This window comes from Colletotrichum abscissum (assembly GCF_030869225.1).
Source record: "Colletotrichum abscissum strain IMI 504890 chromosome Unknown Scaffold_48.1, whole genome shotgun sequence".
NCBI classification, from domain to species: Eukaryota; Fungi; Ascomycota; class Sordariomycetes; order Glomerellales; family Glomerellaceae; genus Colletotrichum; species Colletotrichum abscissum.
This window is the reverse complement of record NW_026850409.1, coordinates 216,457-234,901: the sequence shown is the minus strand read 5'-3', so window position 1 is coordinate 234,901 and position 18,445 is coordinate 216,457. Positions and strand designations below refer to the sequence as shown.

The following is an 18,445-nucleotide window of genomic DNA, read 5'->3' as shown; positions in this document are numbered from 1 at the left end:
TACCCGATACAGCAGGTCGTTAAAGCAGATCCGTCGTTAGTATTGCTAGTGTTGCTTTTAAAGGCTGACAGAATATGAGAATTGCCTAGTTACTTTGAAAAGAGTCTCTCACGTCGGGTGCTTATATCAGGGTTGTCAACCTGTCGTGGTGGGCTACTGGTCGCTGCACGATCAATTGTGACTTGGGTGTGAGGGCGGGAGCTGAATTATGCCAAGCAACGCTATCCAGAAGGCTTCAATTAGACCACTAGTAACTGGAGCTGTCAGACTGTGGTCCAGACCCTACCAAGGGCCCAGTCTAAGATTGCATCAAGTCGGAATTCCGCGAAGTCGCCAAGCCCTATAACATGCGTGACTCGTGAGATGCCAAGTAGTAGGTTAATGCACTTCAGAGGCGCAGAATACCACATTCCCGTTTAGAACTATGCTCTTTGCACGATGCGATCTTGCAGTGGTGCTCAGTAAGTACTGGATCATTTGAAAGTTTACCGATGAGTCGTACTAAAACTGACCACAAATGATCGTGGTGTAGAATTGAACGCGTCCACTCCGTCTGCCTTCGCAGCCTGTGGTCTATTATGCCCCAAAAGCCGCCATACTATCCTCGAACATCTCTCTCCGACTTGAAAGATGCTTCGGGATTTCCTTTTACTCCAAAACCTCCAACTCAAACTCCCGAACCAAGATACTACCACCCAGACGAGTCTTTGCCCAGTTGAAGACGCTGAATCGATAACCCATGAAGAAGAACCACTCATTGTTCAGCTCATACACTGGCCCAAGTTGTTCAAAGTTATCACCGTCGGTGCTAAACCAGAACGTAGCATTCGGCCACGCGCTCGATCCGGCGACGGGCGGTGAAATGTCGGCCTTGATACGGAGCCACAGATCGCCGCCGGAGATAGTAGGTCCTTCCGCCTTGACATAACCGTTCGAGGTTGTCACCCAGTCCGTCAATGAGTCTCGCACGACCATGCTGATCTCATCAACGTACACAAGCTTAGAGACGCCATCAGCCTTGTGGATCCCGATATAAGCGCTCAGTTGGCGCAGTGCTGCTACACCTGCTTGGTCTCCGTCCACCATTTCAGAAATATCAAGGCGAAACGTGGCCTGGCTTCTGGGTCCGATGATGCGCTGGGTGAGGGTGTTGGCGGCTCCGTACAGCCCCTCGCATACCGTTGCGGTGTGGAGTGTGACTCCATCGGGCCCTAAGCTCCAGGCGTCGTTGTCGGGGTTGTGATTCCACTCCCAGCGGGGATTCAACGCGTCACCCTCGAACTTGTCGACATAGGATCCAACTCCCTGGACTGTCTTCGAGGTTGTGACAGGCATCGCGTACTCGACACCCCAACCACCGTCTGCATCTGTGACCACCGAAGGCCAACCTTCGGCGTCAAACTCGACAGGGGCGAGAACGGGAGCACGGCCACCGGGGTACACGTCGATGAAGGCCATGTAATACCACTTACCGTCCTCAGTCGATACGAGACCACCCTGATGCGGCGCTCCTGCACCCTCGACGGGGGCCTTCATCTGCGCAATCACCTGCCGAATTTCATATGGACCCTAGGGACCCGACGTAGATTTCAGAACATGCTGCTCATCGCCGGGCTTCGTAACCCAGATGTAATAATTTCCATTGATGTGGTAGAATCTCGAGCCCTCAATGTACCTGTGGACATCTTCAGTGTACACAAGCTAGTAAGAGTCAGTGTCTGCAGTGCAGAATAGGCCACGACGTTTTGCCAACATACCTCATTGCGGACCTCAGTGAAACCATCAGGAGATAGCTGCGCAAGGCGGATGTCGACCGCACCGTAGGCGATGTACATGGTGTCATTGGTATCAATCAATAAGCCGAGGTCGTAGTAACAATTCGGAATGGGGTCGTGATGAGTCCACGGCCCCTCTGGGCTAGACGCAGTGTAGATGTGCGTCTCATCCGTGCCTTGGATGCAGCCATACCAGTAAAATACACCGCTGCTTTCGCGATACCCCAGGGAAGAAGCCCAGACGCCGTTGACATAGCCCGCACTGTCACTGCCATTGAGTGAGAACTTTGAACCAGGAAGCTCAGGTACCGAGTGCGAGACGAACTCCCAGTTCACGAGGTCGTAGGATCTGAGAAGTGGTGCGCCGGGAGAATAGTGCATTGTCGAAGCACTGTAGTAGTACGTGTCTCCGACTCGGAAGACTTCATCGTCGGCGAGGTCGGCCCATATTACCGGGTTGGAAAAGGTGGCTTCCTGGCGGGGGACCAGTGCCTGGCCGACTTGGCTGAGGCCAAGAAGGGCGAAGGAGAAGACAGTAGACACACGGAGTGTCATAGTGACTGGTTGAAGTTGACGAGGAAATTCTCTCGGGTGTATCCAGGCCAGGAACGAAAAGCATGAGGGTGGAGAACCTCGATGCTTATTATCTTCCATGAAGATTAAGTTCAGTGATTTATCTATCGGCATTCTCCAGCTCCCAATTAAAGGTTAGACATTGGATCTAGCCTCAACATATTTCGATTTGAATTTTGGCCAGAACTATAAGCCTCTCTGGACGCTCAACTGCTAACATCGTGCAGAGATCGTCCGAAGCGGCAGAGTCGGTTACCGGATCAGACGCCAAGATACGGAGTGAGGACGAGGTAAACAGGATGGCCACCACTTTCGCCGAATATGATCCGATACCATGCTGTCTCCAGATTTGCGACCCAGTCCTCTGCTTTCCAATGATTCATGGAGGAACATGTGATTTTGTAACCTCAGGAAGATCCAACCGCAAGTCAATTATTAGATCGGGAGGATGAAGTCGATGAACTATGCGGGGTGCATGTGCAACTGTGTAGCTTTCGGCAATGAAACAATACTAGCGAGCCATCGTTCCAGCGTGGTATTCGACAGTGCTAAAATGCATTTTGATTTAGCCGGATGCATGAGATGGGCACACTGGGCCAAGCGGAGCGGGCCGCCTGTCGAGCACGTTGCGTTTCTGTTCCATCATTGGTTCGGGAATCGGCTAAAACATAGTTGTTTGTAAGCTTAAACGGCTCCTATCTACTTAAACGATCTATTGCAATTGGTCGATCATTCAATCATGAAAGCCTTGCTCCACGATCCTTGATCATTGTCACCAGACCTGCCCTGTCTTGCTCTGCGCGTTCCTGCGACGACTTTCAGTGGTATCAGGGGCTGCATGCTTTTAGGACTCGATGTAGAGACTGATTGCGGGGAAGAACTTCCCCACACAGAAGTAAATCGATCGTTCCTTGCATCATGATGCTATCTGACAGGCAGATTATTTAGCCGAAGTTTGTGTTACTGCGTTATGTATCTCAATAGTGGGAGTGAAGTTCGGCAAGGCAGAATGGTGAAGCCACTTGCTGAAATGCTGGGCAACATGTGACATGACCTTGTCTTTTTCAAACCTACAGTAATTCTCATGGGGTATATAGTTTGACTCTAGACCACGCCCACTTTGTCTGGGCTATCCATACGCCTCTTCATCGTCTCGAGTATCTTGTAACCTTTCAACTCTTTCCAAATGATTCCTCACTTGGGCCGTTTGGTCCTAGAACTTTCTCTCAGTTTTTGGGCAGCTCTAGTAGCAGCTGATAACTCAACATTCTACAACCCAATCCTACCCGGCTGGCACTCCGATCCATCATGTGTCCACGTTGATAGCACATTCTACTGCGTCACCTCAAGTTTCATCACTTTCCCTGGTCTACCAATATATGCCTCCAAAGACCTGCTCAACTGGAAGTTGATAAGTCATGTTTGGAATCGACAAAGTCAAATGCCCAACGTTACTCAACAAACCAAAGGCATGTCAGATGACTTCATTAGATGAGCCATCGAGCTTCTTGAATCTTAACTAACGTCAACTCAAAGGACAACAAGAAGGCTTCTACGCCGCAACTATTCGGCATCATGATGGCGAGTTCTGGGTGGTGTGCGAGTACCTCGGCCTGCCCGACGGAATGTTGGGGACAGTCTTCAAAACGAGCGATCCATTCGACGCAGCTAGCTGGAGCGACCCTTACACATTTCTGACCCCCAACGGAGATTTAGATCTTTTCTGGGACGACGACGGAAAAATGTATATCCCGGGAGGCGGGCACGTCCTCCTCGACGTCGATCTCGAGACGGGGACGGTTGTCAATAACACATTTCTATGGGCCGGCACCGGTGGCGTGTGGCCCGAAGGTCCTCACATTTACCGCAAAGATGGCTGGTACTACATCTCTGCCGCCGAGGGTGGGACTGAGACTGGGCATTACCAGGTCATGGCTCGATCTTCCAGTCTGACGGGCCCGTATGAGCCATGCCCGTACAACCCGGTCTTGACCAACAAGGATACCGATGAATATTTTCAGGTAAGCAAGCCATGTTTCATATACAGCAGCCGCTGTCCATCTCTAACTTTGGGATAATAGACAATCGGCCATGCAGATCTTTTCCAAGACTCTGAGAAAAACTGGTGGGGTATCGCGCTAGCTACTCGATCTGGCCCAGAATGGAGAATCTATCCCATGGGCCGCGAAACAGTCCTGTACCCAGTCACCTGGCGAGAAGGTGAGTGGCCGATACTGGAACCCGTCAGAGGCAAGATGTCGGGTTGGCAAATGCCACCAGCATCTAGAGACCTTCCGGGAGACGGTCCGTTCAACTCGGACCCCGACGCGTACGACTTTACGACACTGAGCAGTATTCCTCGGAATCTCATTCACTGGAGGGTTCCAGCTGAAGGCGCCTTTTCGATTGATAGCTCGAGGGGCCTCCGTATCGTGCCTAGTCGCGCGAACCTCACGGGCGATAATGCGGATCTGGATGGCCGTTCGGGGCTATCTTTCATCGGACGACCTCAGACGGATTCTCTATTTACCTTTGAAGCAGTCATTGATGCACCGGCTTCTGATGTTGACCAAGAAACTGGCGTTACTTTGTTCCTGACCCAATACAACCACGCTGATGTCGGGGTAGTAACCCTCCCCAAGGCCGACGGCTCCGGTGGAAGCGATCGTATGCTACGCTTCAGGGCAACGGGAGATGATGCCCCTGCGGAGAATATTGTCAAGATACCTGAAGCGTGGGGAGACGATTCGATTCGTTTCCAGATTGCCACAGTCAACAGCACTCACTACACGATGGCCGCATCCCAGGCTTCTCAGTCCGATCAGCAGGTCGTCATGGGTACATTCTCGGCAAGATTAGTCAGTGGCCAGAGTGGCCCTTTCACCGGATCGTTGGTCGGCGTCTATGCTACCTGTAACGGCGCTGGCTCAGGAGTCGAGTGCCCCTCCGGAGGTGATAGTTGGGTGAAGGAATGGCATTACGAAGGTAAAGGTCAATACTACACTGCAACCGACCTTATCCCAGAGTAAGATGTGTTGGTAAACCTGAGGTTAAGGTTGTATACTTTGAAGCTGTGATTCATGAATCATCTGTTGTCCTCATCTCTTTGTTGGCCTGCTTCCAAATTTCTTTCATCGTGACTTCTCCTTCTGCGCCTCTCCATTTCCTCCCATCCAAGTGCCGGAGACACAACTGTCTTCCTTCATCAGGATAAAACAGCCAACAAGCCCACCGCAACCACATGCCCTGCTCCTTCATCTGCGTCCGCGCCCGATGTCCAATCGTATCCTCGATAAACGCCCCTCTAGGTATCGCCAGCCGCGTCGGAAAGACACGCGTCAAATAGTGCTCCGTGGCTGCGATGTGGGGCTTATCATGCCAAAAGAACATTGGCGTCAACGGCACCTCCACCCCCGGGTATGACTCTGGCGTAAAATTCCTCTTCAGCTTGTTCGTCAACGTTCTAAGATGAGGGAACTCTTGCGCATGAGCAGTCTCGGCATACTTCAGCATCCGAACCGAAGCAAGACAAACATATTTCACCGGGCTCTCCTCATCTGCGTCCTGCGTCCTCATGACATCCAGTATTGGGCCCACGGGGATGTCGTATACGAGTGTCCAGTCGTGCTGATGGACCCAGACGTACGGTGTTGTCGTTATTCTCAAGGCCGTCCGCACCGCTAGACCGAAACCAAGTCTCTCTGACGGCTCTACGAAAGATACGCGAAAGTCTTTCGTCTTGCTTACGGTGAATGTGGCTGAATTTGTCGTCACGGTCGCCGCTCGTCCGTTGTAGCCATATTCTGCTTCCCCTTGCTCTTGACTCAACTCGTCAGGCCTCTCATGTTGGTCGTATTCCCTCAGCACGAGCTTCTTGACGTTGTCTTTGTACTCTGTATACTCCTCCGCGCCCTTTTCCGTCACCTGGCCCTTCTTCAACCTTGGAACGTCTCCGATGCGCTCATACGTGTCCAGTACTACAATGATGCGGGACGATAGCAAGTCACTGCAGTGAAGGCGGATAGATTTGAAGACCGCATCCAAGAGTTCTGTCGAAGGCGCGGACGGGGTTGGCGACGTGGTTATTATCAGCGTCAGAAGCTCTGGGACTGATGCCGGCGCTGGCGGTGCAGGGGTGGAGGCCATGACGATGCCCACCGAGCGGGTGTATGAGAAGAGGAGTGGAAATGTCCCGTCGAGATCCGATGGGAGACTTCGAGAGGTACGTATCTGGTCGGAGTTGAGACTTTTTTCGGCGAAGTGGGGCACCACGCCGGAGCGCCAAAAAATTGTTAGTCACGGCGGCCGGCAGAAGATTGTGTGGTTTGCCGCGCAACAAGGCAGCTTTCATGCATTCAAAACATCAAGATATAAAAATTCACTCCCGTAGCTTGTGCTTAGGACGAGTTTTCGTTGCAGTAATCGTGTTCTTGTGTCTACCATTTAACACTGTTTGGCGGCGCCTGAGCGCTGAAGGTCACTTCCGGCCCGGACTAGCAAGCCCTGACTCGGCGGGGGCGCCGGACCCGCAACCCGCGCAAAAATTTCTAACCCGGCATTCAGGATGCAGAATTTTCAAAAGATTATGACCAGCCTGGGGGTCGAACCCAGAATCTCCTGATAACATGTTTGATCGTAGTCAGACGCCTTGCCATTGGGCCAACCGGCCATGGTTGTTTGAATCCATTGCTGGATGTTGATGAGTGACGCCAGATCGGGCTATATATAGCCTGCCTGTGAGAGAGAGTATCACGGTCTGAGTCTTCTACATTACAACCACGCATCGACCGCCCTACATCTAGTTCACCTTCGAGCAACCTCCTGAAGGCCGACACAAGGTTTGATTGATAAATCAAACCAAAGACTCTTTCAATTCTGTTAACACCGGGTATCTCAATCAGCCAATCCCAAGAAACTCCAATTCGCATAATCATTCCAGGAAAACTGAAGCGGACCACTATTCACGTCGTCACACCCAATGACACCCTCCAAAGACCTCATACCCAACCCTGAACCTCAGACCTTCTTCTTCCAAGCACTCAAAAAGAAGAACCCCCCACAAATCTCCGACGTCTGCGCGCCAGTGCAGTGCATATCGCAATTCCACGCCGGCGCAGCTGTCGTCGGCGGCGTCCGCGAACAGTAACACTGGTCCCCAAACTCGGTGCCAAAGTACTCGTAACCAGAACACACCCCCGCGCAGAGCCGGTTCGTCTGGTCGTCAATCTGCGTGAACTTGTCCGGGAACACGCGGTTCGAGGTGTCCTCATAGCAGCCAATGTATTCCCAGTCCACTACCTGCACCCATGTCGTCGTCGTTGCGGGTGCCGCTGTTGTTGAGGTGCCGTTGGTGTCCGGGTCGGTTGTTCTGTGACGGGTGTTTAGTATCAAAGCCCCAGCCAGTGTTGATCGAGGTGTTTTGAGGGGAATACTTACTTTGTTGCTGCCACGTCCTTGAGATCTAAGATTTCTGAGCTCTGTCTTGCGAGCATGCTCCCAAATACCCCCGCGACGATTGCCAGCAGCGCAAGAAGGAATCCCAGTACACACCAGAGCATGAACATCGCCAAGCTCATGCCACAGATCCTCCTCTTTGATACCGCTTGTTCTTGAGGATGGCTAGACATGCCGTTGCCGGGTACTTGGTTGTACTGGTGATAATACGGCGCGCCTACGATCTTGTCTGGCTCCGGCACCGGATGAAGACCATTTTCAACGTACGAGTCGTCAATGACTTGTGACTGGCTGTAATGCGTTTTCGTATTCTGTGCCGTACTCGCATCAGATCCTGTTGGGCCGACGTTATAACCTCCCGTCTGCTGCCCGTAGGCATGGTCCATCTCGTGTTCTTCGTCTCGGCAACTTCCACCGGACCGTCGGATGTGGTTGATATCGAGCAACGCCTTTTGCTCGGGTGACTGCATTCAATCGTCTAATTATCAGAGTCCGATGGGGAGAAGAGTATCGCTATGAGGTGATGTCGATGAGGCTCATGAGAAACAGAAAGGGAAACAACTCCAGACCCATGAAATAGCTTTCTCAAGCAAAACAGATCTGCACAGCTTTCTTAAGAAGCAGCTTGGCAGTCACCAGAGCTAGTGCTAGGCAGCCGAATTACAGAGCTGGGGGCCAACCGCTCACGTAGGATTCCATCCCTTGCCGGAACCGCGCGCCACTGCCACGATGCTACCAATCGCGGCATGTCGAGAATCGCGTAAATTTTTGGACTCCCGTGCCGTCAGCACCAAGAGCTCTGCCGGCTTACAATACCCCCGGGCCTCGAGGACAACTAGAGAGCTGAAAGCCACAGCATCCGCCACTGGAGCTCTCGCAGAGGTAAAGGGTTCCCGGCAGGACTGCGGAAAGACTCCGCGCATGTTGGTTGCGACTTTGCCTCGCTCAATGTTGATCCTCTCCCAAAATCAGCCTTACGATAGATGACAATACGCTTGGCATTGGAGGCTTGAAACGACGTACTAATCCCTTTTAATGTCTGCTCATTTCCCAGCTACGCCAACTTCTCAAGAGACTGTCAGCTCGCGGGTGATTTTGGTGTTTAAGCTCGTCTGCCTAGAGTGGATTAAGCATATTTACTAGCGTTCGCCACCTGGACCTCAATCGCTTTGACGTGCTCGAAGCTGCCGGGAAGGAAAATACCATCTTGGAGAGTTCTTTCATCTACATAAGGTAACTTTCTTTTTACACTATTGTTCAGCACCTTGCTGTATTTGATCGAGAGCTCTCCGTCTTGAGTTCTTTACTTAGAACCAAGATGGGATCTAATGTAGTGGCAGCAACAACAACGCCGTCTCGGCTCAGGTGGGAGGAGGGTACTCAACTTACTTTTGTCTACGTATGTGCACAGAGCGACATCCACCCCAGATCCTTCTAACGTAGAGCAATTGACGAGAGTAGCATCTATGCCTCTTAACCTCTACTACGATTTTATGCGTCTCTGGATTCTAAAATACATTTCAAGATTCTGTCTTCAGGGTGAAGCATCAGCCACCATGATCATCACCATCGCCGGCTCAAGCCATGCATCTACAGAAAGGTTGAGAATGACAGGGCTCTCACGTCTGACATGCATCCCCCATCAGCACTAACCCCGCCACCAATTTACCACTCCCGAAGCCAACTTCTCCGCCTCGACCTTGTTTCTAAATTAACCCGTCATCATACCTATCAGTTCCTCTGATGTCATGTATTAACAAGCTCCTAAACCACCGCCAAGAGCAATAAACCACGTACCCTCGTACAAAACCATCATTCCAAGCGGCAGGGAGGGGGAGAGGCCCGGGCCGCACCAACAAAACAATGGCCTTCTTCCTCCGCCACCTAACAGACCCAACCTCCATCGCACAAGAACCATCCCTGAGCAAAGTCGTCCAACACGTCCGGGAAACAGCCGTGTGTCTCGCCGTCCTCGGCCAAGTGGACCACGGCACCGGTCTGCTGACGATCCTCCACGCGCACGGCATCCCGCCGTTTGACCTCCGGGAATTCGGGCCCGAGGTGTTTTCGGAGGACTTTTCCCGGTGCCGGAGCCTCGGCAAGGGATGCGACGACAACGGCGATGGATCCGGCACGTACGAGGTCCCCGTGAACCCTCCGCGCGCAGACCCATTTACGCGCATCGTCTTTGCGTTTGCGTGGGAACATGTCGGGCGGTGGCCGCGGTGGGCTACGCCCGTCCCGAAGCTCTTTTCTTCTTCTTCTTCTTCTTCTTCATCCTCGAACGATGGACAGCAGTATCATTCATCTTCAGACAACGGCTGTGATACGGCGCTCGACGCCCTGGAGCGCTACGCTCGCACTCTAGTCTGCAACCGCTTCGCCCCGCCCTGGCGCGAAGACGAAGGAACCTACGAACTCGCCCGCGAGCTGGCGCTGGGGCAGGACAACAGGGCGAACCCGCACGGCCCGATCCCGATGCGCCTGGCCGGGTTCTGGGGTCTCTGGGAGCGCATGCTGGCGCCGTGGCAGATGAATCAGGTTGTCAAGGCTACGGGGCGGGTGTTGGCGCTTGATCTCTCTGTGAGGTTGTTTCGTGAGGCGGTGGATGGTGGGGAGGCGAGCAATGATGGTGGTGGTAGCAGGGTGGAAGGGAATGTGTATCGACCCGAGGAAGAGGTCCTCGTCGACGAGTTCCTTGCAGACGAGGCCGAAGAGGATGAAGAAAGGGGTAATGACAGCTGTGGAAGCAGCACCCATGCAAGCGAAGAAGAAGAAAGCGTCATCGAGCTATGGGGAAGAACGATAGCGACCCTCCATTCCGCACAGGACCAGATGTCTATGCTAGGCAGTATGCGCGAACTATGGCGTTACGACTGGTTCACGGATCCCTCCAAGAACGCCCTCGTCAAGCACCTAGAGATCGACCTCACCCATGTCCGCGAAGTCGCAGACGCCGGGTGCGAGATGCTCCGACAGCGACTGGAGCGCAGCCCGGTGCGGCCGTATGAGGGGTACACCATTGCCGAGCTCGCGCGCGCAATCGACGAAAACACTAGATCATGTGCGCCGTATGCCCCCGACGAACTGCGCGGGCGGGATGATATGCTCGTCGAGAGGACGGTTATGGGGCCGATGGAGCTTGATAAGGACAAGATCTTTCGTCCTGAGACGTTGTTTCGCTACCCAGTCCCCTCTCACCAGGAAATCCAGGATCTGGAGAGAAGGCTTGAGCTGAGTGCCCCGTTACCGGATCAGTACAAGGCATTTTTCCGCGTCACAGACGGGATGGGGCCGGTGTGGTGGAATACATCGCAGCACCTCCGCATCCTAGCCCCGCTATCCAAAGTCACCGTCCAAGACGACGAGCTTCCGGCCAGCATGCAGCTGGAGCTGCTGCCGTCCCGGGGACTCGCTGACGGCAGCTATATCGCGTGGCCCCTCCTCCGGCGGGTAATCTGCATCAGCGAGAGCGGGCACGAAGGGGACCTCTGGCTCGTGGAGCCGAAATACGTATCCGAGGCCAAGGGCGCCTTCTTCGAGGTCTACGACCACGCCTCGGCCCAGGATCGACGGTTGCTTCGTAGGGAGGTGGGAGAAGTCTACGGCAGCATTGACGGGTTTCGTGGGTTGGAGTGGGGTCTGTTGATGTGGACGTCGTGGTTTACGGAGATGGTTCCCTACCGGGACCTGGGCGCGTTAATGGATGAGTTGGCGAGGGGGAGTCGGCGGAAGGCGGAAGAGTGGACGCTGCAGTTTGATCCGAGCACGAGGAAGCTGGATGCGCGGTTGTATAAGACGGCGAGCGCGTTGGATCCGGGCAAGGAGGTGGAGAACGTGAAGGATGGAAAGGGGAATCTGGTGCTTTCTGCGCCAGGGACGATGTCGATGGGGCCGTTGGTGTATCCGGAGAATGCAATGACCACTCCCGTGGTCGATCTCTGAAGCTAGATATTCGTGATCAGGCATTGCAGACTATTGATATCGAACTTGATGTTTCAAATGACACATCGCTTGGCTCGTCTGAAGCTGCATATGACAATGTAGCACTTGGCTTCTTCGCAATCAAGATGTTCGACAGATATATTGAAAGGGTCAACTGAAGACTAGTCACTGCCAGGACAAATCATGCCGGTCATTCCTTTTCTCGGCTTACAGCCAACGACCTCATAGACAGCGAGCCGGCTGGAGTTGCCAGGATGGGTAGCACATTGATTCGACAAGCGGGTCAATCTCAGAATTCAAATTCCGAGTTTCCATAACACCATCACTCGCTGCCTTCAAGTATTTCGTCCCCCTATTCCTCGATGATTCCCAACAGAATACACATCAAACGTCAGACTCCCCCGCCTGGTTGGTACTGACCACATCCTGAACTATAACAGAACTGAATTTTAGAAACTGGCATTGAAATCATCTCATATACACCAAAGTCACCTAACCCCTATCTCTTCGTACAGACGTCAATCAGGTTGACTGACAATTTCAGTATTCGTGGGACTCTTCGTGTTACGAATGGAAAAGTAAACTGAATTATATATCCTTTATCCACCTAAGCCTGGCAACAGAACGAGTCGGTCAAAAAGGGCGTTGTAATTTTCCGGGTATGTCAACGAATCTAGGAATATCTTCCAAAAGATCGTTTGCCAAGATAGCTTTCTGTACAAGTTCGCAGCGCATCTAAGGACCTCGGGGCGTAGTTGTGGATTGAGCAGCGGAAGAGCTCGTTCTACCTCTTGTGTGGTCAAGTCATTTAATTACGTCATGCTTTCACATCTATCGCACCATCGTCAATGTCTTTGGACAAAATGAACAGTCGTTGTATCATCTTCATCAGTTAATCTGCCATCTTGCGCATTCGCCCCGCTTCATTCGCTTCAGATTCGCTTTTTTCCATGGCAATCTTCTCCCACAACAACTCCTGCTGGGTATTATCGTTTAGTTTCGAGTATCAGGACTCTGCCGCAGTGCTCAGACAGCGGTGCCCTTCTTCTCAGTTTCGGCGACGACCTCATGGTTATCCTCATCTGCAACCGCGCCGTGGCGAGAGACCTTAAGATTACCGGCGGCGATCTCTCGCTCGATGTCATCAAGACGAGATTTCTTCTGATGGGTCTTCCAGGCTGGAAGACCAGAGTTGAAAACATCGTCCATCTCCTCAAGTGTGAAGCCCTTGGTTTCGGGCGCGAAAAATGCGGTGTGAAGGAATGCCAGGGCATTGAATGTCGCAAAGATATAATACATCTTGTAGTTGATGTTCCATACTGTTGAATGTCTGTTAGTCCTTACTTATAAGGGGGGTGCCATGCGGTTCGACTTACACAGAGGGGGAACGGCAAAAGCAAGAATCATGTTCCAGAACCAGTTGGTCGAAGTGGACAAAGAGACGGCCTTGGCGCGAATCTTACTCGGGAAGATCTCAGCAGGGTAAGTCCATGACACAGGACCCCATGTGGTGGCAAAGGTTGCGACAAAGAGGTACGAGCAGGAGACGATAGCAGAGGAGACTGGCCTCTGGTTGAGGACGAGCCAGGTAACAGACTCGTTGTCGGGGTTGCGTGTCTCATTGGTGTTGGGCTGTCCATAGTACTGTTGAAGTGCGCCAGAAATGAACAGCCAGGTCATCATCATAAAAGAGCCGCCGACGAGCAAGGGACGACGGCCGAGCTTGTCGATAAAGACGATGGCAGGAAGAGTCATGACGACGTTGATGATATACTGAATAGATGCAGTAAGTAGCGGGTTGCCTATGCCGGCACCCTGCATGATGTAGACAATGTAGTCTGGATCAAATCAGCAACTTGTCGTTCACACTTGCAATTGGAAGGTCGTTGCTTACACATCATGATGTTCATTCCGCACAACTGGGACCACATCTGGATACTCATGCCGAGCAACACACGCTTGTACATGCGGGGAGCGACGAGACCTTTGAAGCTAGAAATGTTCTCTTCTCGCTCGAATCGAAGGGCCTCCTCGATTTCTTGGTACTGTGCCAGGACTTTGGGGTGGTTGACGTCGCCGCTGCCGTGAAGATGAGCGAGGACCTTAATGGCTTCATCCCAACGGTCCTTGCTAGCAAGCCAACGAGGACTGTAAGGAAAGAAGAACAATCCAACAAAGAGGACAGCGGCAGGGACAATCTGGACGCCCCAAGGAATGCGGAAAGCGGCGGTCGGCTGATCGGGATCAGTGGAGCCTTTTCCAATGCCCTCGGCGGCGCCGTACTGGATGAAGTATTGAATCAAGATACCCCAGGTAATTGCCCACTGCTGGAGCGAAACAACGCGACCACGGATCTCCTTGGGGGCGATTTCGGACTGGTAGACGGGCACAATGGAGGATGCGATACCGACACACATGCCCGCGATGACACGGCCGACACAAAGCATGCCGACGTTGACGGAAGCGCATTGAAGGATGGCACCGATGGTCCACAAAATACAGGAGAATTGGAGTGCGACCTTGCGAGAGTACTTGTCGGCAATGAATGAGGAGACGAGAGATCCGACGAGGGAGCCGGCAGGCATGGAAGCCGTAATACCACCCTGGCGGTACGATGTAGGATTTCCAAAGTATCTCTTGTAGGCTCCAGTCCCTAGAACACCACTCATGGAACTGATATCAAAGCCGAATAGGCCACCGCCTGAGCTTTCGTCAGTATGATCCTCAAGGTGTAAGGCCAGGCGAGAACTCAAGGCAGCATCACGTACCAATGGCGGCGAAACCGCAAATGAAGTAGATGTTTTGCGCCTGATACATGATGGCGGTGTTCGCACGAAGGCGACTATTTCTGTAGTTGTGTTCAGTTACAATGAGGTGAGTCGTCCGTCTAGGTGGGACGAGGTGAAGTTGGAATGTCGTATGTATGCGTCAGCGGAGTAGGTCTCTCATGGCTCGTGAATTGGCTTGCAGGTGGGCGCGACCGAAACTTAAAGTAAACGGGGAGGCTCGGTGGTTGTTTGCCTGCGGTACATCTGGACGCGGTTCGGGGGCGGCCGCGGTCGCCTCGTGTGTATGGTATCCGAATCGTAGGATGGGTAACGACACGGGTCACCGTCGTACCGAGTTGCTGTGTCGAATGACATTGGGCTACCAGTTGAGTTGATCATAGGGGGACCCTGTCTGGGGAGACAGGACGGACCGAATGCAAACGTTGGCACATGGGGTTGACAAGGTTGATGTGGAGGACTGCCAATCCCGTGGTATACGATGGGGTCATGGGTAGAAGCAGGCGCGGAGGAGTATTGAAGGAAACAGACGATCAATTCCTCGAAGAGCGATAGGGCCATTGTGTGACAGGTAGGACGAGTGGGCGAGCATGGCGAAGGCACAGATGTCTGGGCCGTTGCCAGGTCGTTGGTTGAGATGGTGAGGCCGAGGAGAGATTGGGTAGGAATCGCATGCCTGCATAAAGTACTCCGTACCTTAGTTGGAGAGCTCAAAAAGAGGTGACCAAATGAGGCACTTTGGAGTACAAGTATGGAGAATCAGGAGCTCCCAGGGTACCATTGATCATCCGGAGTGCGTGAGCAGATGTGTGGTGTGTGGGAGACGAAATGCGGAGAAGAGGAGAGTTAACTCAGGATGGGAGGAATCGGCAGCTGTGAGTGGCTGGCAAGATTGGATGATTGGCGATGTTACCAGACGAGCAGCGTGGGAGACTCAGACGAGAAAGCTGGGCGAGATCCCGAATGCCACACGGGCGGTAGAGGTGTCGTTGCGTTGCACGTCTCATGCTGTGCTCGTGTCGGTGGTGTCACTGGTGTGTCCAAGTTCCAAGTACCATATTGCTACAGCCAGGTATATTGCTGCAGAGTTGTGCAGACCAGGAACTTGGTGTACAGTCGAGCTGTTCATCTGTCTGTCTGCTGGTCTGCCTTGCCTGGCTACTCGTCTCTATTGCCTGAGCTCTCTCTTACGCAGTCGACTATCATAACTGAGAACCTTGGTGATGTGGGCCGTGGACATGGATGGACATGTCACATCTGGGCTGTTGTCGGGTTTCCTGACACTGGTGCCATACTGTCAGTTTTTTAGTCATGAATTCATAGCAACCGAGAACTGCACAAAAATGGACCGACACATGGAAGCAGGCTAAACTTGGTCAATGATACCTTAAGTGAGGTACGCAAGGCAGGAGATATCCGTACGGTAAGGTACCTGAAGCAGTTCATCAATCTTAATACGTACCGCAGGTACCTAGTCCAGTGTCAAACGGATGGGAAGGAGAAACACATGGTTCATTCGCCCTTTCCCTCCCTCATCGCCCGTGGGTCTTTTCCGTCCGGACCCCTGCCCGCTGTCTGCCCCGGGCGGGTCAAGAACGGTGGACCACCTCCCGACGTTCCTCCTCCCAATTGACGGACCAATCTAAGCGGCCCATCTCCCCCGCACCCGACTTGGATGATTGATCACGATGGAAATAAAGGCCAAACACGCAACTCTAATGCTGGCCAGTCATATCACGGCAAGGGCGAAACCACTGCCTTACCTACCGGAGGTAAATACCTACAGTGGACACCTGGTAAGGTATCCTTAACTTGATACCGAACATGTAGGAAAAGGCTGGACAAAAGTTGGGCGCTATCCCTGGTAGCTAAGGTAGGCGGATTTGCAGCATGCCAAGGCGATTTAATTCAGATGTCATCACTCAGCGCCAGGGTGGTTGAGGTCTTGGTGCCTTTTCGGCTGCTGCTCCGACGAAGACAGGCTTGGGGCAAGCTTGGCGATACAGAGTCGCCTCGGCCATCTGACGAAAGTTGCCTACCTTACCCGCAAGTATGCATCTGGCAAGTACCTAGATGCCGGACGGTAGACAAAGAGTCCGAATTCGGGCCACAAAATCTGACGTCTAGGTGTTTTCAACTATCCGTACGCTGCTGGACCTTTCCCAAGGGACACATGAAAAAGAGCCGGGAAGGGAAGTATCCTGCTAAGTGAACCTAAGTATGGAGAACAGACGGAGAACCGGCGGAAAACTCGTAAAAGCCCAGATGGGAAGCTTTCTATTGTTCCAGCTGCAGAGGAGATGAGGTATCCATACCCAAGGCACCAAGCTCATTTGGTTTCTACCACTCTACGTTACAAATAGCAAACTCACCGAAAGTTCAGAGCCTTGGCTGTCGGAAAAGTTTTTGCAGTTTTTGATCATCACGGGACAATGCGACACGAAAGCGAAGTCGAGGCAGGCACAGCAGGAGAGCTCTCTCCAATTACCAGACAGCTCTTTCCCCCGTCGACCCCAGTTCCTTCCCTCGCCCCACACCCCCAACATGGGAAGGATCCATCCTGGCTCCTTCTTCCCCGGCCTCACCTCACACTTCCCTCGAGGCAGCTACGGGTAGCACCACAACCTCCTCACCCCATTGATCCTTCCTCCTAAAGGTTGAGAAACTTGCAATGCAATTGGTTGAGAGAAGGCACGAACGGCCAGTTCTTTCCAACAACATGAACTTATGCCGGTAGGGTGACTTCGACACCACCTTATTTGTCCCCTTCGTCAAGCCACCCGCATCATCTTACCTACAGACTCCAGTGCTCCAATCCGACTCCCGTCTCAGACCGGGCCAGATGTCCGTCCAACAGCCCGTTACCAGCACCTCCAACCAGATGACATTGCCAGCATCTCCAGTGAGCAATGCCGTCTCGTTGCTTCCGCCATTTCTGGTCTTGTGCCTCGACTACTGCACAGGTTACCTCGTCCGAACGCCACGCCTCTGTCTCGCCACGATCGATTCGAATCCTTCTCTTTCGGCCCTCTGTCCCCAGCAAGTATCTCGCGGTTTCCTCGTCCGACCATCCGCAATCATCATAGTTTCAACAAGCACTCTAGCCTCTAAAGTCCCGCCGATGATACAGCGACGTGCCCTTCCAGCACACATGCGGACCTCGCCATGCGACGGCCTCCAAACCACTCCTTTGCCGACCTGACAAGGCTTCGGTGTGCTCAAGCAATTTTGGCTCCTCTCATTTTCGAATTCAAGCTTATTAGCAAGCCGTCTGCTTGCGGGGGAATGGCTCCCGAGCTGCGGGCTTTCAAGCTTGGTCCCGTCCTTGTTTTGCGGGCCAATTCTCGGACCACTTCTCCGACACGGGCAACCCAATGTGCCAACCGGTCAACGTTCTCCGCCAAGACGACCAGTAATTACAGTACATTCGCCATAGTCGATTCCTCCCTCTCCCAGAACCCGTGTCTATTCATCGCCGGCCCCGATGATGGTGCAGAGACTGACCAAGGCACACGCAATCTTGAAGCCTCGTTCCATGCCACGGTAAATTCGAGCGTCTGTCAGTTGAAATATGACAAGACAAAATCATCCAACCTCGCTTTCTCGCAGTCTTACCAGAGGTCCATCTACCAACGTTGTCTCTTTGGCGACCTTACCTAAGGCATCTCCACCAATTTAACATCTTGGCCACTGCTTAGCGCCTACTTGGCCCGGCCACCACTCCGCGAGGCCCAGAAAAGACACTGGGGCCCTTGCCCGCTGCTGCGATGCGTGTGCCTTGAATGGATCGCTTCTCATCAATCGCACGTTCATCACCCCTCGGCCTTGCACCTGATATTTCGGAAATTTCACATTTTCCTGCCCTTGTATCTTGGCACGTTCAAAGCTACGGAAAAGTTTTTCTTCTTGTTC

General features: G+C 52.9%; 7 protein-coding genes across 7 annotated transcripts; 3 read left to right on the top strand and 4 right to left on the bottom strand.

Annotated features, from left to right (window-relative positions):
• Positions 1-648: 648 nt before the first annotated feature.
• CABS01_13848 (glycosyl hydrolase family 43) lies at positions 649-2,330 on the bottom strand (the record flags this gene model as incomplete). Its single annotated transcript, XM_060547190.1, has 2 exons — positions 649-1,569; positions 1,758-2,330. The coding sequence occupies 2 exons, from the start codon at positions 2,328-2,330 to the stop codon at positions 649-651; spliced, it is 1,494 nt and encodes a 497-aa protein (XP_060394533.1).
• A 1,204-nt stretch (positions 2,331-3,534) lies between these two features.
• CABS01_13847 (uncharacterized protein) lies at positions 3,535-5,377 on the top strand (the record flags this gene model as incomplete). Its single annotated transcript, XM_060547189.1, has 3 exons — positions 3,535-3,763; positions 3,885-4,369; positions 4,430-5,377. 3 exons carry the CDS (start codon positions 3,535-3,537, stop codon positions 5,375-5,377), a joined length of 1,662 nt encoding a protein of 553 aa, XP_060394532.1.
• A 49-nt stretch (positions 5,378-5,426) lies between these two features.
• CABS01_13846 (alcohol dehydrogenase) lies at positions 5,427-6,494 on the bottom strand (the record flags this gene model as incomplete). The annotated part of the gene is made up of 1 exon (XM_060547188.1): positions 5,427-6,494. One exon carries the CDS (start codon positions 6,492-6,494, stop codon positions 5,427-5,429), a length of 1,068 nt encoding a protein of 355 aa, XP_060394531.1.
• Positions 6,495-7,364: 870 nt separating this feature from the next.
• CABS01_13845 (uncharacterized protein) lies at positions 7,365-8,272 on the bottom strand (the record flags this gene model as incomplete). Its single annotated transcript, XM_060547187.1, has 2 exons — positions 7,365-7,716; positions 7,785-8,272. The coding sequence occupies 2 exons, from the start codon at positions 8,270-8,272 to the stop codon at positions 7,365-7,367; spliced, it is 840 nt and encodes a 279-aa protein (XP_060394530.1).
• Positions 8,273-9,665: 1,393 nt separating this feature from the next.
• Positions 9,666-11,747, top strand: CABS01_13844 (uncharacterized protein; the record flags this gene model as incomplete). Its single annotated transcript, XM_060547186.1, has 1 exon — positions 9,666-11,747. One exon carries the CDS (start codon positions 9,666-9,668, stop codon positions 11,745-11,747), a length of 2,082 nt encoding a protein of 693 aa, XP_060394529.1.
• A 1,026-nt stretch (positions 11,748-12,773) lies between these two features.
• CABS01_13843 (high-affinity glucose transporter) lies at positions 12,774-14,890 on the bottom strand (the record flags this gene model as incomplete). The annotated part of the gene is made up of 5 exons (XM_060547185.1): positions 12,774-13,066; positions 13,124-13,585; positions 13,642-14,448; positions 14,516-14,595; positions 14,778-14,890. The coding sequence occupies 5 exons, from the start codon at positions 14,888-14,890 to the stop codon at positions 12,774-12,776; spliced, it is 1,755 nt and encodes a 584-aa protein (XP_060394528.1).
• A 499-nt stretch (positions 14,891-15,389) lies between these two features.
• Positions 15,390-15,842, top strand: CABS01_13842 (uncharacterized protein; the record flags this gene model as incomplete). The annotated part of the gene is made up of 1 exon (XM_060547184.1): positions 15,390-15,842. The coding sequence occupies one exon, from the start codon at positions 15,390-15,392 to the stop codon at positions 15,840-15,842; it is 453 nt and encodes a 150-aa protein (XP_060394527.1).
• Between the last annotated feature and the right edge of the window lie 2,603 nt (positions 15,843-18,445).